Here is a 26,770-nt window from a genome sequence, read left to right as displayed (position 1 = left end):
CTGAACCTGCTTGCCCTTCATTTTGGTAGGTTACTCCAGGTTTAAATGGGTCCGGGATGACTATACACCTGTGCAAAGGGCCACTGCAAGGCCAAATAGCCATCGTCAAGACCATTTACATGGACCTGTCTCAGGACAGGTCTCACCTGACCGATGCTCAAGACGGAATTTAACAGGCAGGTAGGACTTCTCTTGGACCTCTAAAAGAAAGATGTGTATTTCAGACGGTAAACAGAACATGGTCACGTGGGGATGGTTTGTGTGAGAGAGACATGTAGGAGGTGGTAGTTTGTGGCAAAGGAAACTTAGCGAGTATTAGCGGGGGAAAAATAACCAGGTTCCTGGGCTACAGCATTCAAACAAAGCCTCTTCCTTCCCTCATGCAGAGTGCCACATGCATGCAGAAACATATGCAAATCTTCCCTAATCTACCAAGTGTTTTGCATTTTCAATGAAATGAGGGGAAAAAGAAACATTTTGCTCTGTATTAGCTCTAAGTGTGCCCATCAACAAGACAATTACTGCAATGGTTTTGCATGTTAAAAATGGGTTTTAAAGCAACTGAAGGTGTAGGGGGAAAAAACCCCAATCCTTATGCTGGGCACCTGCTGAGCCTCCATGTTTCCTGGCATGGCTCCACACTGGGCACTAGGTAATGATCTGTTTAAACTCAGCCACGCTGGGTGCAGTTACAGCCTACAAGCCCTACAAGGCAAGAGCTTTGCCTTGAAGACCTGTTGTAAGCTTGGTGTTTCTTTTTCCCTTTTTTTTCTTTTAAGCTGTAACGCGTTGCTTAAGCTGTGGCATGCCTCAAAGGCAGACCTTTCCCTCTTCCCAAGTTGCACACCATCGAGCCCTGCCGTCCTCCCTCACGTCTTGCACAAGCGTTTTTACGGCGTGAGCCCGCAGCCTTTGCACAGGCAAGTGTTCCTGCAGACTTCCCCTTCTCTGTAATCCATACCGAGCGCTGGGGCCCTGCCTGCGGTAATTGCTCCGAAACTACCTCGGGGCTGGCTCTCCCCCAGCCCCCCAGCATTCGATGAGAGCCCAAACTGCCCATGGGGTTTAGATGGGAAACACAGGCAAAACTTGGAGGGGGCTGCTGCAAGCACCAGTCCCTTCTCACACTGAAAGCCAAAAGCACATGAGAAGGGATCTTGCAGAGGGTGAAAAAGGCTGAAAAAGGCCTTTTTGCTCCTCCTTTTCTGTGCACTGCCTGGCTTGAGGGCCAGCACGTGGCTTCAGCTGGGAGGACTAGGCAGGCTGCTGGGAGAGGAGTAAAAAGGATGGGAAGGCACCTTTGGGGGCTCTCAGCCTATACATGGCTACACACGCTTGGAAAGAGGAATGAATTCCTTCATGGAGCTGAAGCCTGTGCAGAATATCAGTCTGACTTTGAAGCGCTTACATCAACTTAAATTTCAGCAAACAATTTATTTTCAAGCTACTAAATAAAATACAATTTTTTTCCTGGCAGGTTGCATCTTTTTTCGCTTCGTTTTGTTGGCAATTGCTTTCACTCTCTAGCATTCCTGGGGCTGAATGTCCTCAGTGCTTATGCTGCATGAGGCTCTGCAGGTCTGCCCAATTATTTGCTGTGCAGCCTAACGCACCAGGTTTCAAAGTATATTCTCACCTCTGGTTTCGTAAGACAAGCGTGAAAAAATCTGTTCTACAGTATAGGAACTCCAGAATATTTTGCTTTTATTCAGTTGGTTACTGAGCTGATGGTCTTAGATGAAAAATAAATTATCCAGTGTTTTGGGAGAACAGCAGTTTTGCACAAAAGGTGCAGTAAGCCTCTGGCCGGCTGAAGCTGACCTGGACTTTGGTGTCACTAGAGACGTGCCTCAAGCCCGCAACAGCAACATGCTAAATGCTTACTGTTCTGTGCTGTGCCCCTTCCACTTCCTTAACAGTCAATGAGAACCAAGGATGTTGCACTACCTATGGTGTGCAAAACTCTATTCCTTACTTATCTAAGTGTGCTGGAAAAAACCTTCTGGGCTTGATTGTTGCCTATAACAACACCGCCAAAACACTAAAGACAAACAAGATTAGGAGACGAGGCAGGTTTAAGTAAAAAAGAACACACTTTATTTATCTACAAGGCAGTACATTGTCGTATAAAAAATTAAGTGCAGATGAAGCTGCACCAAACGCTATTAAGGCAGCAAAGTCGAAGGCTGTTATAAAAAAAACAAACAATAAAAAAATAAAATAAAATCAGTGTTTCGCCATATCGATAAAGATTTCGTATGGCAGTACGAAGAACCATATATTTCTAAGAACCTGATTCAGTACACAAGACCCAAGTTAGGGAACAATTAGCAAGACATGGAACAAAACAAACAACATGAACAAGACAGTGTTCTCCCAAACATATGAAGGTGCAATGCATGCTGTTACAAACCAATGAGAAACAAAACAACACATCCAGACAAAAAAAAAAATCTCCCAGGAACAGTGTTCAAAAATATTGCTTATAAAAAAAGGGGAAAAAATATAAATGATATAAAAAAAATTAAAATAAAAAGGTCTGAAATGCTAGTGCATAGTCAATTAGCTAACATCAACATTTGTTTTCTTTCCATATAAAGCTCTACTGCTCCTTTTACACTAGCAGCATGTCTACACGCTAAGGTCTGTAGCAGCAAAACACAGTATTCATTTGGCATTTACAAAATTAAATTACTGAATAAAAATATAATTTTTCTCATAAATCTATGTTTCATACAGTAATATTTTTTCAAGCAAGCTAATTACCCCCCCCCAAACAGAAACACACAATGTATAATGGCCTAGAACCATAACAGAATGGAAGAGTATTTCAAGAGGCATGGATGTTTGAGCATTCACGATCTTGATCAGTTTTCCCCCTTTGCACAGACTAGCGTTTGTAGTAATGCTTTTCACTTCGGTATTTTACACCAATGCATTTTGTTCAGTGATTTAAAATATATCTGTTTGAGTACCTGCTCTTTTATTATAAAAAAAATAAAAAAGAAACAAACAAAACCCCACCCCTGGCTAGCACATCACTGAAATAACAATACTGGTGTATTAGGTCTGCTTGATCTCAGAAAGTACAAAAAAATTACCTTTATTGTAAGTCTGCACTTAAGATCATTAATAACTGATTCAAACTTAATACCTAATAATTTAGGCAAGTATCATTTATTAAAAAAAAAAAAAAATCCTCTTAAGTTGGGTGAAATCCAACAAGAATATATATGCTGAGTGACTAAATGCACTTTGTGCTGCTCCCAACTGTTGTACCACAACAAAGATAGGCTCTTCTCCCATTCATGAAAAGTTTTCATGCAGAGGAACAGGAATTTCCCAGCGGAGGTGAAGTGTTCTCAAAACCATAATGCTTCTCTGTCCGTCGACCCTTTCACATCACCAGAGTCCGGGTGGGGAAGGCGGCCATGTACTTGCGCGCCTGATCCGTCAGGGCCATCTGATCCTCGATCTTCCCGCAGGACGCTGACTCCCAGGCGTTGTTTAGATGCTAAATTAGAAGCAGGCATTGAGATTTGGGGTGAATGTCATGTGATTTATTAGTAGCCCCAGCTGAAGCTGGGCCCGCTCGCAATTAAGTGTTGCATGAACACGCAGGATGTTGTCCCATCTCCAGAGAAATTGAAATCTCAATGCAACAGGCAAAAAAATACCACCCCCACTTCTCAGTGCCCCTGCAGAGGGGCACACCACAAGAGCCAGGATCCAAACCTCCCCACTTCTGCCTCAAAGTGTCTTCTCTACGAGGCCATATCTATAGCCTTGCCTTTAATCTTTCCCTTCTGTGAAAGGTCTAAAAAGAGAATTTATTTGCAGGTGGACTTTACAGTCAACAGGGCACAGAGAGGTTAAAGCCCACGGTTGTGATGTTCAGTGCTATCACCACACACAAATTCCTGTGGAACCTTCACTCTAGAAATACAGCTGCTCTGCCCCTGCATTCCCTAAACGAACCTGACAATCTTGGCAGCCTGACCACAGCTAACAGAAAGTCCCGCGCTCAAAGCTGCTTTCACCTGTGCACAGCGATTAGCACGTGCCCATTAGCAGAGCTCCTCCGGCAAAGGAGAAGGCGGGGGGGGACGACGACGACTCTCAGCAGAAACAGCATTTTAATTACTGTGTAAGCCATTTCACTTCTTGTGGTATTTATGGAGGTTACAGACACCACTTAGTATAATGTTAAAGTGAGATAAACATATCTGCAGAGGGCTGTGTGCACTGTATTTATTTACTTACTACACATGTGAGATGTTTCTCATTGCCTTGAGCTATAAACAGTAATGAAATTTCAAAGCTCCTGGAATTTACCAGTATATACACACATTTACACATGCTTTTATTTTTTTTTTATTGAACTCTTTCACTTACTCAGTGCGTCTGCTTTTCCACGTTGAGATATTCACTAAGACCTGAAAAAAACCTCTATTATATGGAGCTTGTTGCATGAATACCCTGCCTTCCAAAAATGCACACAACTGCTTAACGGAAAGCTGCCTGCTTTCCGTGAGGAGATCCCAGTACTGTCGAAGATTGAGGTCTACGCCCAAGATCCACGAACAAAGACAAGTCAGGAGAAACCCTTCTCTATTTTCCTCTGCGTTCAAGAAGGATCATCTTTGCAATTCACGATCTACATTGCTCAATGAGATGGCCAAAGCCTTCCCAATGTCTAGGACGCTGGGTGAAGCATAATTTAGTGGACCGCAAACCATCTGCTCAGAGCGAACTGTCCTGGCGTGCCCATGGCTCTTTATGCTGCTCCTTCTAGTTGCTAACTGCAAGAGGATCCTTAAATTATTCTCTGGCCTAAATGTTTGGAGACTTCTCTTCTGACTGTAAACAGTGTTATCTGAGACATATGGATAGTAAAAGGCTGGGCAACATATGGAATACAAATAATTTCTCGTAACATGCCCTAATCGGGACACTGGTACAAACACAGGGACCGAGGTTCCCTGCCTCAGAGGGCTTATAGTTTAAAAGGGACAAAACCAATGAATAAGCAAGCCGTGTGGCCAAGATGAGGGCAAGCATGTTAGTCCTCTGTAAACTTCTGCTGGGCTTCCCTAGAGATGGCTTTCCCTTCTCTGTAGAGAAGTTCCAAATGTTGTCTCTGCTCCTAATGCCTTTTCGCAGGCAAAACTCCTGCTGAGCTTCAGTGGGAGTTCTCTGTGTGAAGGAGAACCAGGTCAGGCCTCAAATCATTCAGTTTCTGCAGCTTTTTGGGGGAAAGCCGCATCTGTGAAGTCAACAAACATGCCATACACCTCTTTTTTCTGGGCTGGCTGTATACCTTGTGCTGTGGCTCAGCCTAGGGCACACACCACAGCCAAAAAGCAGGTGTGACATACTTTCTGCATGCCGCAGACATGCATGCGACACGCCACAACTTCTTTTATGTTTTGGTTAAACAGCTTCCAGGGTAACTTTTTCGAAGGCACCTACATCAGCTGGGAACGTACAGCCTCCTGTTGATCCTCAGTGTGACTCAGGCACCTGTGAATATTTTACCCTATTATTTTAGAGGTATTTGCATCAGGGACCAAATTAATGCCTGGTACAATGCCATCGGATTTACTTAGAAGTCAGTACACCTCAAAGAGCAGTTGGTAGTTCCAGAATATCCATCATTTCAAAGGACAAAAATACGTGTATTTCCCCGTGATCTCGAAAAGCTCAAATGCACTGCTCTAGAAAAGTGAGATCAGCAGTCCCCTAAATAACTGAAAACAGGTAAGGAAAACTCCATCTGTCACAGTATGTCAATTTTTAAAAAATAGAAGTAACTTCAGGCAAGAAGTGTCCCGATTTCTTAAATTAGGCTTAGTTGTTAGTATCTACACTGAGCTCTTTGTATTAACAGCCATGTGCTTAGAGAAGAAAAAATAATAAATCTGTATCCTGGTATCTCCAACATCTCAGCAGGCTGCTACATGTCACTCATTCCACTGAAAGCCTGGTCTTCGTTTAACCTGGTGTCAGCGCAGCAGAAGCCGCTCCGGGAGGCAGTAACCCTCTGCCCTCCCTCCGGGCTCGGCCGCCCCGGGGAAGCATTGGGCAGCAGACGCAGCAAGTGGCAGGAGGGTCAGCGAGACCCCTGACTTGAGCCTGCTTGAAACAACTTACTTAAGTTTTGCCGTAGAGACATCGCGGGAGAATCTCCCCAGAGAGTTTTGACCCTGGTATTATTTCCCCAGAAATACATTACACTATTTTTTTTCCTCTTATGACAAATTTGTAAGAAGAGACTAACTTTGCAGTCTCACTGGCGGTGGTGAGAGCTTTGCTCCATAAAGAAAGCAGAATTTGACCCAAAGTAGTATATTTACTAAAGTAGTATATTTACTAAGACAACTTTCAATTCTATCCTGGGGAACTCAGATAACATTACAGTGGGTATTTTTAATAAACATTTTCTGCCTGAAGCCTTGGCTCCCAGCAGCCAACACAAAACAAAGCACAATGCCTTTGCCTCGCCAGCCCTGCAGCGCAGTGCCGGAGGCACATGTGAAAGTCATCCCGACGCGAAAAGTTTTACCTCCCTTCTTGGCAGGGAGCGCTGGGTCCCAGGACCCAGGCAGCGCTCCTTGCCGTCGCTGGGCACACACAGCTACGGGAGCGCTTAGTAAAAAGGGAGAAGCAGAACGCCCCCTTCCACGCCAGCACCGCAGCGGGTGTCGACAGGGCTCCGTTCCAGGAAAGTGGCAGCGCCCCGCAGAAAGCAGCGCTTCGCAAGCGTATCGAAAGAGAAGAGAGCCGGGCAGAAAGCTGGAGGCGTGCAGGAGAACAGCACAGAAAGCAAAGTCAAACCACTCCTTTTGCAGAATGCTCATGGCATCTCCCCTATCACATTTAAAGGTCCAACTCTGCAAATCAACAGATGGAAACGCAAAAGCTTTGTAACTAGAAGCCAAAAGGCCTGACCCAAAACCCACCAAAATTGATGGGCATGTTTTCATTGATTCAGTGAATTCATCCCACTTAAATTCAGCCATCTAAGAGTGAGGTACTCGTTTTGGCACCTAAATCCGTAGTAGTGGGGAGAGAAAGGGATTTCCGCAGTACAATTCATTCCATATACTTTTTTTTTTTAATTGCCTCAAAGAGCGGGACACTATGCTACGTTTTGCTGTCAGCTGAAAGAACTTAAGCCTTTTCAGCCAGTACTTCCAGCTGTATTTTTCTCTTCCAGACACAGCAGTTTTCTCTCTTTAAGTTAAAACAGGGAGTGGGGGGGAGAAGAAGGTATACTACTATGAGTTCCCATAGGATAAAATTACAGACCGATGGTACAATTCCAGCTATGTCATTCTCCCTGGTTCATTTTTTTTTAACCTCAGTAATCTTACCAGCACATCCTTCTCCTGGCAGCAAAACTACCTCACTTATCCTGTAAGTGCCTTCAATTGCCCTCAGGCAGATGTGAACTGTAAACAAACTGTCAAAGCTGTAACTGGGATATCCAGTTAAAGCACTTTAAATAAAAACTTGGACCATCTAGAGAAAACAGGCCAGAGTAAGGAAAGAAAAGACTGTGGAAAAGTGCTTTTCTAACAGAACTAGTCCTTCTGCACTCGGAGCCTGGACCGCCTTTTCATGTGCTGTCTGCATAGCTTAAGAAAGCTCCTGCATTACGACACCTTGCCTGTTAGGAGTGGATGCCAAAACCAAACGCTGCTGCAGTCCTGCAGTACCGAGCTCCCAAACTGATGGAAGTGTAGTAAAAATCTTTGGGCAAAGAACTGTGTTAGAAGACAGACTTTAAATCTCCGCTACGCTGGCAGGTATCTTCAGCAACTCCCGCAAAGTTACTGGTGTTACATACATTCCCATTAATTTAGCCAAATTGTACTGGCATTTAAAACAAAAAGAACCCAAAATGTTTAAAATATTTAGAAGACTCAGACTATTAGAAGGTATCTTATCGTGCTTCTCTACTGCAAAAAGCTGGATTTCTTGCCATGTTCCCTTAGATTACACAGTATGGATAATGCGCAGAACATGCCGCTGAAAAGAAGGCAGTACTCCTTCTGAAACAGTAAAACAATCAACGCCCTAAACAAAGCAATTTCCTAGCAGTAATCATGCGTATCATGTAGAATAGTATGGCTTTCTGTTCTGTAAGGATGCAGAACCAAGAGAAGCCCTTTTACTTATCAAGACCAAACAGTAAAGACTAATTAAAGACTCAAGTGACCATAAATGAATTCTACTTAATTTGCTAAAGCAGAGCACTATTTCTGCTCATGTTGCTAGTTCTCCTCTGGGGCATGGGACAAATGTCTCCTAAACTCTGGGGCTTCCCCAGTTTCTCAGAAATACAGCTTGCTAAATGTGAGAGAGTAAGACGGTCCAACTTTTCAGATTTTAGTACAAGTGTGATACCAGAGCTAGAAAGAGCTACTTGGTAGCACTTTTAAGAGCTTAACCCTGAAGCCCTTACTCGGACAAAACTCCTGTTTGAGATGTATGAGCTTTCCAGTAAGGTTAATGGAAGAGATACGGAAATGGGCTAAGCACCTGCAACTGACATTCAGGTACCCAGTCCCTTTCTAGTTTTGTCCTTAAGCAATTTTTTTTATTCACGGATCAGAACACATTGCTGCAAATGGCTGATAGTTAAGCTGTCACTCTTCTTCTTTCTGAGAGACCATCGCCTGCTTGGGGCAACTGTAACTCCTGATCTGTTTGCAACCCATATTCTACTGCCCTGGGAGGAAAACATGTGATGACTGACCTGTACCTTCGAACCTCCTTTTGCTCCCTCAGCTGTGCCAAGCACAGCTCCCCTACACATCAGCCACTGGCGAGAGAAGGGACAACACAAGTGAGGGAAACACACAGGGCTACCTTCCCTTGCTGTGCAAATCTTAAACCTCCCGGGGCTTCAGTACAGCCTGCTTCCCCCTCTCCCTTGATTAAACAAAGAAGAGTATGAGACTGTGGGATCTTCTTGCCCCAAAAAAGCCATGGAGAAAAACCAGAGAAAGTCTGCTGCTGCAGGAGAGCACGCTGCCTCGCCTATGCAGTTTGTCTGACAACCAGCTGCAAATGAAATTCCATATTTCACTTTTTAAACGGAGAAAATTAAAGTTAATGACAGTTCTCACTCTAACCTGAAAAGGTTAACCAAGTAACTGTTTTAAAATCCTTTAAACTTACTCTTTAAAGAAAATGGTTACATAAACCGCTGAAAGTCAGGAAACTCGAGCTCAAACGTGTCAGTCTGTGGTTAAAAAATGGAAAGTGACAGGAGCTAGAGGTTGAAGAACATCATTCTCTTTAGCTTGCAGGGCTTCTACCTTGTGTTGTTTCCTTTGTTACTGGGGGAAGAAGATATCAAAGCAGCGCTATTTTCTCAAAAGGTTCCATTTCATGGTGTCTTTTGATAGCCTGCAGGGTTAAGTGGATGGTCTATGATTTAGCCTACTTTTCTATCACCTGTTAAAATGCCTATGTTAGGAGAGTGTGCATTATGTACTGCTACTGCTATGGAACATAATGTGAAATAAAACACAATTTTTACACAGGAAGGGCCAGAAACACAGTTTTTACGTAACCTGTTACGAGGCACTGTTCAAGCAAATGCTCACTACAGGTCATCAGTTTGCCTCAATAAGGGCTTCATATGTTATCCCAAAATCTTAACCCTTGGAAAAGTTCCTAGTGAGGCCAAAAACTCCCCACAGTGAAACTAAGTATTGTTTGAATGACAAAAATATAGAACGCAAAAATACAGGTTGTAACTAACTCCACCAATATAAAGCAGAAGTATTTGGGATCCATGCAATGGAGTGTTAGAGCAATTCCACCCTAAGGCAACACCTGGGTTTGGTGAGACATCTCCTATTCCTGCCAGTAAGAGAATACCGTGAGATTTGCCACGCAGGATAAAAAAGCTGGCTGAAGCTTCATACCTTACCAGAAAGATGCTACACACACCTGCCTTTACATCCAATGATTTCCAGAGACTTAACCAGCGGACCAAATGAGGATGAAGCCCAAACTCACCTTGGGTCTATGAGGGCTTTTTCTCCCATTGCTCTAGTGCAGCACCGATACCACCACGTTCCCAGTATAGTTATATGCAGCTCCCTGACCTCACACGCCAAATGATGTGACATGCTGTTCCTCCTAAGTGATGGTGAATCATATCATGCTACCTGATATGGTCAGCAACTACTATTTGCTAAGTTGCATATGATCAGTTGTGTGTCCAAAATGCAGTAAAAAGTATCCTTAGAGATTGTTTTGAACATTTGTTACTCTTGCCTTCTTCGGAATTTAACAGCAAAACAGTAAGTAATCAGGCACTTTGGTGAGCTTATTGCTAGCCGAATATCTTTATGTAAATACAGTGCAAGTTATTAAAGCAATGAAAAATACTACGGGCTGGTAAACATGCTACCTCCCTCTTATGTAAGTTCAAATTTAAAAGAAAATGGAAGAACCAAGCATATTAAAAGAAAAAGTAAGCTTTGCGCTCTCTTTCTTTCTCTCTTTCCTCTCCAAGCACACATCCCAAGGTGCAGAGAGTGCTATAATTCTTACCTGGACTGAAGTCAATGAGAATTTGCCTAAGTAAGAACAGTTGGATCAGGCCCAAAATATTAACAGCAGCAATGTAAACATATGCAGACACAATTAAATTTCACCCAGGTGAGTTCCTTCGTGTCTAATGTCTACCTGTATGGAATCAATGGATTTAGTCCAGTGTTTGTGTGTGTGTCAGTGTGCGTGTAGACGTATGTGGGCAATTTACCAAATTATAAACTAGAAAGTGTAGAACACAAGAACATGCTAAAAACCTACAAAATGCTACCAGTCAAAATCAAGCGCAAACGCTAACATTTTCAGTTGCTTTGCACCCTTCAGACACGCTGTGTCCTCATCGCAGACGTCCGGCTCCACTGGGACGAGGGGGAGAAGCATTAGAGCAGAGCAGCAGCAGTTTCTGGCATGAAAGAGAGCCAGACCGCCTGTCCTTTCTGAGCTGTACAGGGCCAAACTCCCCCCTGACGTGAGGCCAAGCAAGTCTGAGCAGGGAAGAAGCAGATTCTCCCTTTTAACCATGACTCTAAGTCCAATTCAGAGAGCGCAGCAGTCAGCAGACAAGACCACATTGTTACAAAAAGTCGGTATTTCATTCTGAAAAAGCTGTCTGAAAGTGCCACTGTCACAGAAACCGCTAGCCTCATTCTTCATTTAGGATTACATTTCAGCTGAAACACTCAATGTTTCTTCGCCGGCAGTCAGAATACTTTTATCTTCATACTGGTACACCAAGAAGCTGCATACTAAGTATTCATTTTGGGGCATTTTACAACTGCTTTTTCTTTCAGTTCAACACGTTTTAAACAATAAGATGAGTTGGGAAGTCATTTTTTACCTAGTTCCTACTTAAAGAAAAGTCATCTCTGTCCAAACAATGAGAATACCTGGCTTTTAACATGCAAAATTAAAGGCTTTTCCTGAGCAAGGGCTGAAGAATGGGATCCAGAACGGCCCACAAATTGACTCTTGTAAACTTCCTGAACAGAATCAGCACGAGTGAGGAGAGAAGGTTAAACAAGCCCTTTCATTTACAGCGGCTTGTAAAGAAATTATTTTTAGATAGCAGGAAACATAACACTGTTATGCCAAAGATCAAAAGAGCCTATTTTACAGGCACTTCAGACGCTTCATTTTTATTACAGGCAGAGCGCAGGCAACTACCACTAACAGGACAACCCACAACATACTCTGTTCAGCTACCTGAAAATGTTGCTCTAAACGTATGGAGGAGCCCGGAGTTTGGCTGGGGGACATGGCCAGGCGTTGGCGTGCTGGCAAGGCAGCAGGACCAGCAGCCTCCTCCCATGCACCAGCCGGGGAGCTCCAGTGACCCCCTGCAAAGCTGGAGCCCTGGGCTCCTTTGCCGTGAGATGGTCTGAATTCAGTCCCTAAATAACTGCCCTAACCCAGGGGCAGTGGACCTTCACACCCTCCTCTTAGCTGTCTACCACGGTGCAGCTGAGAAACACGGCTCATGAGAAAAGAGCAAATAAGCAATATGGACCGTGAGTCTTTGGCCCCGACGGACACCCCCATGCAGAGGGGAGACACGGTCCCTGCTCTCCAAAGCTGCTTTTCATCAAATGATTCTGCAGTGCAAAATACGAACCTACTCCATGGCAAACTGCGCCAAACGGGGACATGTGTGAAATCTTAATATCTCACTTTATAATGCCTGGCTAGAGATGCTTAATCAAAACCAGGTTTTGTTCATTTCTTCCTACTGTAAATAACCCCTAATGTAAATTCTGGAAAGAAGGAGGAAAGAAAGGATTAGCCATGTGGACTACCTGTCTGAAAGTCAGGAACTACGGAGTTATAATTTCCTTTCTGACAGTGACTCACCCTGGGGAATGAGACACTTTCCCTCAATTCGTCCATGTGGAGAAGGGATCTAAAATCACTTACTTATCTACCTCAAAAATACAGGCTGTGGTGGAAGGATAATTGATCATTATCTACACTGCGTTTCATTCTCTGAAGGACTTCTGTCCACAAGAGTTGACAAAGAGTCTGCTAATGACTTTGGTGGGGTTTGGATCAGGCCCTATGCAACAGCAACTGTACACGTTTGTTAACACTTGGAAAGACCATAAATACGCAAAACCCAGCCTCGCATCTGGCTCACATTAAAACAGTCGCACATTTAATTCAGTTCAGAGATCCCAAGACGTACGACTGGCCATAAGCGTTAGGAGGCCCCTTCAGACCACCGTTTACAACCACCTTTCTGGGACGACCTCAGCCTGCGCTCAGGGAAAGGCTGGGCGGGCAATCCTGACTGCACCTGTGCCGGCCAGCCGGGCAGTGCCAGAGTCTCTGCTCTCGCCCTGAAGCCAGTGACAAGTCCTGGCCACCACCACACCACTCAACTCTCCTGCTCTCCCAAACAGCAGAGCCGCCTACAAGAAGTCTAGAGGAAAAAGCCCCTGGCCAGCGTTAATTCTCAATCCTACCAATTGAACAGTGGAGCCAGCTGAGTTACAATGCCCCAGCACGGGGCTTTGCCCTGTTTAGCCTCGTGGCAAGCTGTAGGCTCCGCGTCCTCACGCTCCACAGGTAAAGTGAGATCCTCAACCACATTCATCTGAACTTTTCATTCTTCCATACTCAAAACTTAAAATCAGTCTGTGAGAAAGCAAAATATATATATATATGTATTTTCACATTCAAAGGGTATTTTTATTAAAGAATAGTTACCTGCAGAGGACTAGCTAGTGGCCTGTTCCTAGGTACTGAAAATGTTTTGTGAAAACTACCATCCTCTTCAGACATGGGCATCTTTAAAATGGAGCTGGTAAGAAGATTCTGAGCAGGAAAAGAAAAAAAAACGGTTTTCAGTAAATCAAGAGAACAACCTGAATTCAAACGTATTAAAAGCAAACTCAGCCTGACTGCAGAGGGTGCAACACTGGGCACAGTCCCAGACAAATGCAAGAATAACAGTAACACTGAATAGTCCCGGTGAAGCAAAGGGAACCATGCTCATGCAAGGTCTCCTTTGCACAAAACAAAACAGACTCTCTCTTTCTTTTACCAGTTTTAACTCCGTGACATAGTCATTTCTATATACAGGTGCAGGCGTCCTCCAAGTACAGGCTCATTACAAAGACTGTGGGCTGCACGATGACTGCAACTTCTGCTACCTTCTACAGGCATTACAGTGATCTAATTAAGAGCGGGATTTTGCTTCTTATGCTTAATACAGGAAAACGATACGGAAATAATGAATAATGCCTACTTGTGAGGAGGAAGGTCAGACAAAATATATTCTCTCTTGCATTTAAGAACTCAACAGGGATGTAAAGCAGAGAATTCATTTGGTGGTGTGAAAACTTGCACTTACTGGCACATCTTCCATAGTAGACGCATGTGTAAAGAGCTGAGTGTTCAGGTTTTCTCCTTCCCAGTGATTCGAGCAAAAAAAATTTCCAGCTTTATCTGTTGGAGACTCCACCTGAAAGCAAGAAAGGCACCATGATAAAAACCAGTACCTAACTGACCAGGAGGAGATTTATCTGTCAGTTGCTAAATAAATTGAATAAATATTCTTCACAGCTGTGCATAATGCATGTTTACTGTACTGTCTTTTACAGCACTCTTGCTCTTTGCAGAAGAAAAAAGTTTAAGGTTCTCAAAAAAGTCCCCACCTAATAAAACTTTGAATACTTGCACTCAGCGCTCTGACAGTATTCAGGAGTTTAATCCCCTAGAAAGGATTGAGAATATATGTATTTTTAGAACTTTAGTGTCAAAGTAATATAATGCAATGTCCTCAATTGTTCAGGTTTCTAAGTCACTCCATGGAGCTTGGTCCCTGTGGGGTTCTTCTATAGTTTTCACCAATATTCCAAATTCCTGTCTAATTTTTTTTTTTCTTTTTAAGTTTCAAACAGAAACTGCATTAGAACAGCCCAAGCAAACCCCTGCTGAAAACAGCAGAAAGACTTCTATGGAAATCAATGGGAGATGAATTAGGCATGCCTAGTATACTATATAGAACCGACACTAAGATCTTGGGGCTCACATGAAAGAAAAACAGACACAGCTATTTAACAGAAAAGGTATTGGTATAAGTTTCTCAGCAAAGAGTGCTGAATTAAATTGCCTCAGGTAAGTTTGAGATTTACCTCTTGTTTGATTTTCTTCAGCAAAGGGGGACCACTTTCATGTAGGCCAGCCGCTATTGCAGATTCCTCCGACTCCTGCTTGATAACGTCCTGCAGATCTTCTACAAGATGAGTCGGAGTTTGAGGCTGAAAGGAAGAAACGTTATATCCAAGTCCCAGAACATCCCACTGCACTAGTATCAAAGTAACTTTTATCATTGTTTCCTTCTTACCAGCATCTTCAAAGGACCATATTTGATTTCCTGAGCTGCAAGTGCGTTTTTGAATGGAGTGGGTGTTCTTGGAGAGCTCTCTAATATCGACCTCTTGATTGCTGGAGTTCTGAATCTTTAAAAAGAGGGAGAAAAACTTTAAAGGAACACGCTTGGAAATATTATCTCTTTACAGAAATACGTGCATACAGGCAGTGGCTGCTCTAAGACTCGGACAAATATTTTCCTGCAATCCTATAATCCATTTTGCTTTTCTGGCAGAACATCTATTGAACTGTGATAAGGTGGAATGGCTTTATTCAAAAAACTGGCGAGTCTATATGCATGATTGTTCTGTATTAATAACCTACCTCCACAGTTATAAAGTGGAAGTTTTACTTCAAATGAAGAAAAATCTGAATGTGTTAGCAAACAACTCTGCAGGAAGCATACAGTGACCCAGCACTTTGGTTGCGTGCAAACCTGAAGAAATGAACCCTCGGGAATCTGGCAAGACAATGTGATAACAGACTTACATGTGATTTTCCTTCTGAGCTTTCAAAGTCTGGTCCCTGTGGAACGGCGTGGCAACAGCCATCTTATGGCCACACACCGGCGTGGAAGTTAGCGCAGGGTTGTCCAGGTTCAGGTTTTCGTGACTGGATGAGGAAAGGAAAAATCAACAGGAACATCCAGATTACAACGTTGACTTCTTAAGTTGATGTTATTGAACAAAAGAAAAAGAAATTATTTCCTTCTGATTGACATAAGTGATTCGCCCGACCCTACGATGCGGGTAGGTGTATATGTGGTACCTGACTACACGGCAAAACAATACTCAACAGTTTGGCTGGAGCACTCAGGAAGCCAAAACAAGCATTTATAGAGAGGGAAGTTATAAAGAAAATGATACTCCGTTCCAGTGAGAAACACTCTCCACCACTTCAAGAGCCACATCTTAAAAGCCTGATTTGGATTTTCTGCAAATAAATTTTAATTAAGAGCAGTGTGCCCAAGTGAGAACTGGGTGAAAATGAGTAAGGGATGTTTCAGGAATAAACCTACAGGAAATGGGGCTAAATTCCACAAAGATTTATATAGGGAATCGAGGTGCTTTTAAGGCAGTAAATAAAGTGTTTATGACAGGAAAATAAATTTCCTATCATCTCTCTCAAAACAAAGTGCTCCGTTTTCACAGCATAAAAAGAAAACTGCCACATGTGATGGGTGCATGGAGTGACTTGGAATGGAAATAGCTGACCGAAAAGGAGGCGGCAGTATTAGTTTGGAGAAAATTGCTTTTGCATGAGTTCTACCTAGTAACCTAAAATATTGTTTCCATTTCTAGTGTCTACAAATCTGTGAGTGTAGTGGTATCCTTTATTCTGACAACGATTCACTGTACTACCTTCTAGACTCAACTTGCATCGGATTAAAATACACTTTATAAAAATATGGCATCTAAGAAAATACGGATTTCACCGGATAAATGATGTATGATTAAAATACCTAATAGGTAATGGGAGATACAGTGGGAGATCATTACATGCGATCTTTTTTTCATGAAGTAGCGTTTCTCTGGCTTCAAGGACTAAAGCCAAACCAAGGCAAACCCAACACAAACAGACAAACAAAAAAACCAAAACACTTTTAAATAGTGCTACAGCTGTGAAACAAAGCAACCATCGGCAGGAATTTGGAAGTGCACGCCAGGCCATTTTAACAGGCCATTTTCCTCCTCATTCCTATTCCACTCCACCCCACATGGCCCGGGTTGAGGATGGCGAGCCGCGATTTGAATTTTCTGGTTGTTGTCAGTTTGTCTCACAACCTGAATGCTATTTAAATGCAGTTTGGGGTTTTCTAGGTCAATGAATCATACTGTAAGTGGACAGAGATGGAAAGTATTACAAATGATCAGAAATGTTAAACTCTAGTAGTTGAAGGAGTTAACAGCAAGAGCAAAGCAAGCAATCGTATTCCCCTACAAAAATAATCCAAATCAAAAAACCCCCCAAGCCCCACAGATGAATTTAAAATAAGAGAATCAACAGTTAGCTGATGATCTAAACCCAGCGGTGAAGACTAAGAGCAGTGAGAAGATTCAAACACGGAGTGAAATCAACAAGCGCAACGGTAATTAGTCATTTGTTCCAAAGGATTAGTTTCTAAATTGTTAAGGCTGGGGTGACTTTTGAGAATTAGTAACATCTGTGCAGAAGTCTTGATCTACCTGCGAGGGAGAGAAGGGCAGGCTTTTGACAGGGGAGCGCTTAGGAGGAGTTGAGCTGCTGACGTCAGCTAGGACCAAGGTGCTACCGTGGCCACTGGCTAAGGGGCTGGAGTGCCCTCTCCTTTTGCGAAGAAGGACCCACGGAGCCGCGCTGCCCTGTGAGGCAGATAAGGACTTTGGTGAGCCAGGAGAGCCCTGACTCGACATGATTTTGCTCAAGTTTGTGATGGGGTGTCCTTGAGGTCTACAAGCACTGGCCCCTCTTTGCTGAAGCTGCGCGACTTTGCCTGAGGGAGCTTTGCTAGCCGAAGTGTCTGTGTCTTCAAAGAATTCAAAACTGCTGAGATCACCCCATGATGAAGGATCCTGAAACAACGTGGGAGGCACGGAGCTATAAGACAGTGTATAGTGCCACCTCATGAAAATACAGCGCTAGGATATGCCCGTAACCACCACCACCAACAAAGTCTTTCCCAGTTCAATTCAGCTTGACCCTGTTTAATTGAGTAGTAACACTGTGAACGCTTATTTGTTTTCAATATATACCTTGATCACATCAAACCGTCTATCATCCTGGTAGCGTTGCTGGCAACTGACTCCCTAAAGAAACAATGAGTCAAATGATGTCCTTACTATCTACTTGCCCAGGGTTTTCTGCTTGGTATGAAGACAGTGCCTTTCACTACCAAAAAATGTGTGCCTTGGGCTCTAAACCAAGACTAGTCTCCTCTTAACCTGCACGCCTGCTCTGGACGTGCTGAATGGGACGTGATGCTGCATGAAGCAGACACCACTGGTGCTGAAGGAGGGTGCCACCAACAAACGTATTTCAACGTGCCGCTTCTGTTACACATAGTATCCCAGAGACCACAGTGAGAAAAGGCCCATGCCAATGTCAGTCAGCTACCTGGCATTTAAAACGCATGTTTCCAGTTCTTCACATATGCCAGGGCAAGCTCCTTAACCTTTGAGAAGCAGCTATTGAAGCTACAACAAAAACTTTTAGAAAATGATGCAGATACACGAGCAGCCACACATAAACCTACGGCATGTGTCACTTCAAATATAAATAAGTATCATTTCACTGTTTTAAAATCTTTCACGGTGTCTCTGATTTTATTTTAAGGAGACTTAATATCGAGAGATTGTTTCAAGCTCCTATTGTGCAGTTTGCGAAAAATCACACTCCCATACCAAGATGTAGCAGGAAAGGGAGACACCCACAAAAAGCATACGCATCCACACCTGAGGGCTTCATCTACGAGCAGCCGCGTTTTGTTATGTCAGAAGCTAAGCTTCAGATCTTGTAGCAATTAGAAGTTACTCGGAAAAAAAAAAGAAACACATTTAGTTCCTCTCCCCTTACTCCTTCACGACGCACGAATCCACCTGAGGCGGCAAGTCTACTTACGGAGTCTATTAACTGGAGTGTTTCTGCAAATTCTAAGAGATTCTTAACATTATCCAGGATGTTGCTCTGGTGAACAATCATGCACCGTGCAGGGGATGCACTTTCCTCAGGTAAGCAACCGTGATCCACCGGTGGAGATGGAGTACAGTGGTGATGTTCCCCCAAACAGGAAACAGGTGCATTGTCACCACTGGTCCTGGTACTGTCAGCAATCGTGGTGCTGTGCCAGCCGGGGTAGTTTGATGTGTGGTTCTGTGTCTAAAGGAAGAAGGAAAAAAAAAAAGAAAAGGGGGGGGGAAAGGCAGAAGGAACTTAGCAATGAAATTGCACAAGGTGTCAGATGCCACTGGAGGAAAGATAAAAGTAGTTGCATCATCATCTAAAAGCTTATGCCTATGAAACAATTGTCAAGATGTTTCCTTTCATCAGTGCAAGATCTCGTTTTAAGTAATATCGGCTTTGTGTTTGTTATCCCAAAGTTACCTCATAATCTACTTCCAGGATTATGAGCATATATCATTACTAATACATCATCAATTCATACTGTGTTACTCCAAAAGCTCAAAAAGTGCCTGCAAGTCATTTTTTGTGAGAAGCAAGAAACGGCAGGATTTCCCTACTGAGCGCTCAGCACTGTAGAAGGCTAAAGGGTTTAAGAGTTAGAGTTGCTTTTGTTTGCTTATCTCCTTTTCTTCTTCTATCCCTGTCTAATGCTACAGCTTACACCAATGCAATGAAGAGGCTGTCAAATCAACGTGGTTAGGAAAGCAGAAGAACAAATTAACAGAAGTTTCTTTCCAGTGTGATCATGCAACAGAAGAAATTGCAAAACATTAACTAAAGTTAAAAAGTGGCCAAACTAACGTATCATGCATGCAGTTGTTTTACTATTAATTTAAATATTACCCAAAAAAAGAATCTGCTGGCTATCACCTATCTTCAAAAACGATTTGGGGATTCTTGGCTTTGGTGATGGTGTTAAGTAATTACGAAAGGGTTTTCGCATATTAACATCCAATGGCATATACAACGAAGTGTGAGAATTCAGTAATAGCCAGCATTTGCTCCACACATGCAGTTATGAAGAATCTAACATTATTCGGAGAAGTAAAACAAACTGTCAAACATGCACCAAGTCTGAAGCTTACAAGGTGTATAAAACACAGCTGAAGGAAAGAATACAACAGAGAAGAAAAATCTAATGTACAGGCACTACATTTTCATCACATGAACCATTGCACACTTTCAGAAATGCAGATCCCATTGATTTAAGATCTGTGGGATTTTTCATTTTCGTACAATCATCATGTTTCCAATATTATATCACGTTACAGAGCCCAGCCCTGCTCCCACTTTGTGAAGTAAAATACCTGCAAACTGTTTGCTTTTTTTTTTTAATAAAAGAATTTACGAAGCAAGTACAGATTATATATGTGCTATGTTTCATCCTTTTAAAACGGAAATATAGAGCCTTGATTAGTATCGAAGGCAGAGGGGGAGTAAAAAGTTAAAAAGACAAGCACTGGGGTAATGCTGCTATCCCTCCATCCAAGCACACAGTGACAATCTTACTGGTAATGCCTGCTGCCCTTTCAGTTCATTCTCAGTCGACATTAGTAGCAACTCTAATTCCTTTATTCGTTTTTCTTTCTCAGGGTCTTCATCATTATAGTGTCTCTGAAATTAAGAGTTAAGGGAAAAGAAAAGATAAAGGTCTGATAGGATGTAGCAACTAAAACGCTTATGGCTTGCCGTCCTGTGGTTATAACAGACTCAAATTAGACTCAAAGACGAAACAAACGTCAATTGTGTTTTCCACTACCAAAGTCCCTGCTGAATTTCAGTATAGACATTTGAAATGGAGAAAGTGAAAGCCATCACACCAGATGTCAACTACTGTGTTTTAAATGCACTTCAGAAGAAGTAATTATTAGCCATGTTAGAACTCCCCCACCTTCCCCATTTTCTCTCTTCACCACACTTATTACATTAAAATGTTTCCTTAATGTACGATTTTGACTTATCCAATGTTTAACAAATTGACTCTTGAAATGAGGTTCAAGTTATCTACCTGAATAGCTGCAGCAGCTGGCTGAGGAACATTGACAATATTTACATGCAGTGCTACTGGATATGGGATCTGACCAGGGACCTAGGCCAAAAAGCAAAAGACACTAAAAGTTATTATTTGTATCATACTGTCTGCCTGCACTGTGAATTTGTGTTAAACATACTTCGGGTTTAGGTACATAATATTTATAATCTATGGAGATGAAATAGCAAAAAACCCAACAATGTTTACAAGAACAGTGAACAGTTTTTTAGGAATATGACACGTTACAGAGGAAGAAAGAAAATTCATATATGAAATATCTACCTTTCCTGAATGAGAAAAGATGAATAATTTACAGATGCATTTGTAAGATTTTTCTAAATTGAAGTGAAAATGCAAAAGGTGCAATTCCTTACCGCCTAAAACTCTACAATGTAACTGTCTGAAGCAGCAGCCTGTTTCATTATTAATCATTAATAGATAAGGAATCAGATTAAAAACAATACTTGTTTACTCGGTTCCGACAGGCAACCCACAAACAGAGTATTACTGAAGGGAACGTGGAAGATTTTGACACAGAACACAGAATTAACCAGATTCAACTGATTTTCAAGAAATGTAATATTCACCGCTACAAGAAACAGTACTGGAAACACGTTCATTGCTTACTAGACATTAAAAACGCCAAACCCGATTCCACCACCTGAATGCCGGCGACCAATTTGAAACATACATATTTGCATCACTGAATGAAGTCAAAGTCAAAGAAGTCCTCGCCTGACATCGAACACAAACAAGTCCACCAAGACTGGGAGAAAACCCTTCGTGCTTCCTGAAATCAGGTATGGCTAAATTGCACCCACCTATTCAACAAAGCAAAACAAAACAAAACAAAACAAACCCACGTTTTCAGGCGCTTACGTTTTGTGGCTCAGAGATGTGGTAGTAGGGGTAGTCACTGCTCAGCGGGGGCTGGCCGGCTACCGGCAGCTGTGCAGAAGGCGGGTTGTGAGCAAAGGCCATCAAGTGGTTGCTCTTCTGAAAGCCAGCGGCTGCTGAGGAGTGACAGGCTTTGGAGGACTCCTGCAGGTAGCCCTCCTGCTCAACCTTTCGGCGCATGGTGGAATTCCAGTGGTTCTTGATAGCATTATCAGTTCTGCAACAGAAATACATACAGTTTGAGGAGTTTTAAGAACGAGCGTTTCCAAGTCAGATTAATAGGCAGGAAACTGCTGTTGGCATTTCTGTTTAAACCTTGAGCTGTTCTCTGACCTTCCTCCTGTCCCCAACTTTACAAATGCTACTCTCAACTTCTCAGGAAAGATGCTCAGTATACAAGACAGGGGAAAAGACAAATGGGCTACAGATGTTTATGTACTTTTTAAAGCAATCTCTAAGCCTTAGGTCCTCAAACTGCAAGAAATGAGTAACTTCAGCTTCACCTCCTTCCCATGAGGTGAGGTGACAGCAAAGGCTAACACCCCTTTGAGGCTACCTTAAAGGAGTGCCAACATCATCTTCCTGAGCCTTAATATTACAGTGGAGTTTTATTGTATCTCACGGCTGGAAAGAAAGACTGTGGAGAACAGCTGTGAAAAGACTAACTTCCAAGCAACTTTCCAACTGGCCACCTAGACAATGACAACACCACGCTATACACACAAATTCAGTAAACAAAGCTGTTGGGATTTTTCTTAGCTGCAGAAAAACTGAGAATCAAATTCTCACATATGTGAGTCAGAAAAAGCAAACTTATCAAGTCTGTGAGATTTTAAGAGTACGCTTAGAAACAGCTCCTCTATTTGAAAAACATCACCACCACATGGTATTGTTGAAAGCGGTATCTGTGATGTATGGAAGCTACAAAAAAACCTTTCCAAGGGGCAATTCCTTGCTTGTTTTCGTCTAGAAGGTGAAAGCAGCCTAGGGAATGCCCGCTTAAAAGGCTATCATGATCTTAGGCATTGTATTTAGATCTTGAAGATGTTTCACCAAATAGCAGGAATAAAAATGGGAAGGGAAACCTCTCCCTTGCTTACATTATTTGCTTGACTACACTTTACGTTGAGCCACTTTTACTAGAGAGCGAGTAAGACACTGAATCTCTGAAATTATATGCAAGCTGTGTATAAGCTTTCAATGAGACAAGCAAGTATTTCCAGGACCAGAGTTTGAGGAAGTCAGTTTCTCCTGTTTTATACATGGATTTTTAACAGGTCAAAATCATCTGGATGATTCAGGAGCATTAAAAATGTTGAAGCAGCCTTCTCTTAAACAATTTTGAACAAACAGGCCGGATTTCATGTTGAAGGTATACCCTTAGCTGAATGTAAATTACGTTTCACTTGCAGAGCCTGATCCTTCCCTGTTAAATCAGTTTAAATTTTGACAGTTATTGCAAGCACAAATAAGATTGCACAGACATTTAGGAAACTGTTATGGTCTTGCTCTAGTTACTGGTTTTTTTTTACCTGTGGCAAACATCAAAAGCATGTAAAAATAGCATACTGTTCCATGTACTGACCAAACAGCACAGTTCCCCACTGAGAAAAATGCACATTGATGTCACTAGCTTTCCAGGTTTCGATTCCAAAACTTTTTGATTTATAAAGTGCAGCCCAAGGCAACTGAAACGGACTGCTCAGACCTGCAGCTTTTTCCTTTTTTCCTATTTAAGAGCTAAAGGTGTATGTCATTACCGTCCAGGCAGCAACTTTGCAATTTCTGCCCATCTGTTTCCCAGTCTCTTGTGTGCCTGGTAAATAATTCTATCTTCCTCTTCTGTCCAGGAGGTTTTCTTCACTTCTGGATTCAAATGGTTGTGCCACCTCTCCCTGCACTGTTTTCCAATCCTTCCCTTCAAATGCTTAGCAATGACAGACCAGCGCTTTGGACCGTATTTCTGCACGAGTTCTATTACCTTCAAAGAAGGACATAAAAACTGCCTGTTTTTAACGATGCATAATGAATCAATGAAATTTTTCTGTGGTGGAGCAATATTTTCAACAACATTTCTCAAAATTGCCATGGTAAAACTAACACACAATTAAGCTTCCCCACTTCCCATTTATACTTTTACCCAAAAGGAAAAATCTGGTAATAGTTAAGGCATTTCTAGACTGCAGTTCTACATTACAGTGCTGTAAAGCAACATTAATTAATTTTCGTAGAAAACTTAGAAAGCACTACACAAATACTCTAAGCATTGATACTGATAGGATCAGTCTGCCTCTGGCCGTATTAGTGTTGAGACCACCGAAGTCTCTAGCAGTTTTTCCCCAACACATGAGATCTGCTAGTAAGGCATTAATCAGACGGAAAGGAAAACTGATTACCCTTTGATCCTCCTCTTTAGTCCACGGACCTTTAATAAGTTCTGGGTTTAGTACCTTCTGCCATCGGTGCTGGCACTGAACATCTGTCCGATTCTAGTGAAATGTAAAATATGCAAAGTAGATCATTCTTTAGACAAGATGAATGTAGAGTGATAACGCTCTTATCTAGGGATGCTTGTTCCCGACGTATTTCTACTACCACTACTAAACAATATGGGGGGATATAGTAGGTCAGAGAAGAAGGTGCTCAACTATCACTTTGCTCACTGAACTAGCTAATATTCCTGCAGTGATGACTGTATCACCAAAACTACACAAACTGAATCTTCACCGTCTGGCACAACAGCCGTCATGCTTTCATTCGCAGTATTTCTACAACAGCCAAAGTGTTCACAAAACAATTATTTTCTAAACCACACTTACAATTCATCAAAGCTATTTTTTCTCTGTGCTGAGACATTTTGTTTCTGTGTCACATTGACCGTCTACTGTGCAACACCCCTCCAACCCCCATTTTTGCTTGTTTGATTTTTTCCAACCCTTTGTGAGAAATGAAAGGAAAATTAAGATAAGGGTTTCCACAATATTCTAACTAAATTTCTGAGGTCTCCAACTGTGGAGGTTTTATATCTCCCACAGAATGTAACTATAAAGCAACCACTCCCCTTTCCCTTACTTGGAAACCTCTGATAAAAGAGTTGTCACTAGAACTAGAACCAGAAACCAATATCCACTTACAGGAAGGAAATTGGCAATGACTTTCCAGTCTTCTGTGCCATTCTGCTCCACAAGCTTCTTCAGTTTCTCATCCTGAATCATTAAAAAAACCAGACATACTTAATATTGCAATCTCTTACAATGCAAATGAAATACATTTTAAAAAATTGCCTTCTTCGAGCTTTTTATGCATCTATTTCTGCATCCTGAGTGCAAGGCAAGGTGGTCTGTAGTCTTCTCATGTTTTTAATTGCCTAAATCAGGAGATTTTTCTACTCCTGTGGATTTTGGTAGGCTCTTGACTGTGCTGCAGGAGAAAGACTGACTTTTTCTGTGCTGTTCTTTGACTCGCATTATACATTCCCATTTTACTGCTCAAAGCAATGTAACTGTTATTCTTGTACTGGATTTACAGGAGGGCATGGATGTTTAGATGCCAGCCATCAGAATAACAATGAAATTCAGTAACACTCAGGCACCCAGCTGTCTGGGGACCTCTGAAAATCACAGCCTTATATGTCTTGCAAGTAATGGGAGTTCCAGTAATTTGCTCATTGCCTATCCGTGTACAATGAATGCACAATAAAACTAATGGCTCCTTTTTGCTCCTGAACACTGCGAGGGATTTTTGCATATTCGCAATAGCAAGAAATTTGGCCCAGTATTTTTAACGATAAGGCCAGAAATATAGACCTTAAGGACAAAAGAAACCAATCTCATATACTGGGAAAGATCGAGATAGTGTAAGACAAGCGAGAACTGCCCCAAGAGATAAGAGGAGGGGAGCAACCCTCCCCCTTCCCCCATTAGCGCCTTCCAGTTCAGGTGACAGGACAGTGGCCACTGGGCTCCACGGCTCCATCTCTTCCTCCCAGGCCACATCATAAACACATCCACCTCTGTAAGAGCAGACTATGATTTAAAAAACAATTAAAAATGCCGGTGAGAGGTGACCTGCCACTGTTTATATATCAATATACGTTGTGAGAGAGGAGAAAGTCAAAACATAGCTTAAGAACTGTATTAATGTATTTCACGATAAACTCAAACCAGTTAAATGGCCACAGGATAGCCACCTGGCAAAGGAATTTGATACCACAATTTACCCAGAAAGTCAGCACAAGGGTACCGTGACTAAAACGCATTCTGACCTTCAAAAACAAAATAGATCTTGAAAGTTCAGTTTTGGTACTGCTGGATTTCTTTCTTCCAGCTTTTAATTTATGTCCACTCAGAATCATAATGCTGCAATTAAAGTGCAAATTTCAAATGGCACAAAAGGACTGCAGCAGTTTCTGCCACAGTTGTTTGCTGCTGTGGGACACTGAACACACGTCAGTTCTCGCATAGCAACCGTTTTCAAACAAAAAGAGGCAGCACGAACAATCAAGCATTGCTGCAGGTGACTCTTAATCCGTTTCTCCAACAGGGATTACACGGAGACTCACATACCTGTAACGTAGACCTTGGTGGACATAAAAAAATGGTGTTTATACATTTTATTTAAAAGAGAAGAACGATCCTCAAAGTTAAATAAAACACTGGATGTAGCTAAAGGGTCGAAAACTTTGTCCTCGTTCATATACATGGGACTGTCACTGAAGTGGTTTGCAGATAAGCAACTTGGAGAAGAACGTGATCCATGCTCTCTCCATCTTTTTACATGCAGGAGATGAATGAACTTGGATTTACCTCTTCGCGGGTCCACCTGGTTTTTCCTAAGTGACGTTTTCCAGTCTTAGGAAGCAGACCATCATAATCGTGATCGTACATCTCAACATCTTCTTCGTCATCATCACTGCTATATATACTGCAGACGGAAACACAGCGAGACACAGAGTGGAACATGAGGACTTGAGCTACTTAATTACAAAGCACAAAAAACCCACTACAATCCTTACAAAGGTTACACAGATAAAAGTTTTAAAACTTGCACAACAAGATTTTGTTCTGCATTCTGTTGTTCTAGTATTCTGAACTGGTTCTGCTGTTTTTGGTATCCACAGATACAAGCAAAGGGCTGGCAACCTTCGTATTACTCTGCATGTTTAGACCTGCTCTTACTGTTAGATCAGCGGTGAATTACACATTTGGCAAACTTTCAACCAATGAAGGTTTC

At 42.3% G+C, this 26,770-nt stretch overlaps 1 protein-coding gene across 1 annotated transcript; it reads right to left on the bottom strand.

The window, feature by feature from the left end:
* Window positions 1–2,856: 2,856 nt before the first annotated feature.
* MYB (v-myb avian myeloblastosis viral oncogene homolog) lies at window positions 2,857–26,499 on the bottom strand. The gene is made up of 14 exons (XM_009584484.1): window positions 26,344–26,499; window positions 24,673–24,744; window positions 23,935–24,027; window positions 23,299–23,519; window positions 21,521–21,755; window positions 20,618–20,698; window positions 20,119–20,223; window positions 18,548–18,804; window positions 15,439–15,582; window positions 14,924–15,038; window positions 14,712–14,837; window positions 13,928–14,038; window positions 13,282–13,389; window positions 2,857–3,514 (listed from the first exon to the last, which is right to left on the bottom strand). Exons 1-14 carry the CDS (start codon window positions 26,497–26,499, stop codon window positions 3,398–3,400), a joined length of 1,941 nt encoding a protein of 646 aa, XP_009582779.1. The 3' UTR covers window positions 2,857–3,397.
* Between the last annotated feature and the right edge of the window lie 271 nt (window positions 26,500–26,770).

Source organism: Fulmarus glacialis, unplaced genomic scaffold, assembly GCF_000690835.1.
Source record: "Fulmarus glacialis isolate BGI_N327 unplaced genomic scaffold, ASM69083v1 scaffold4259, whole genome shotgun sequence".
Taxonomy (NCBI): domain Eukaryota; kingdom Metazoa; phylum Chordata; class Aves; order Procellariiformes; family Procellariidae; genus Fulmarus; species Fulmarus glacialis.
This window is presented reverse-complemented; position numbering and strand designations above follow the sequence as displayed.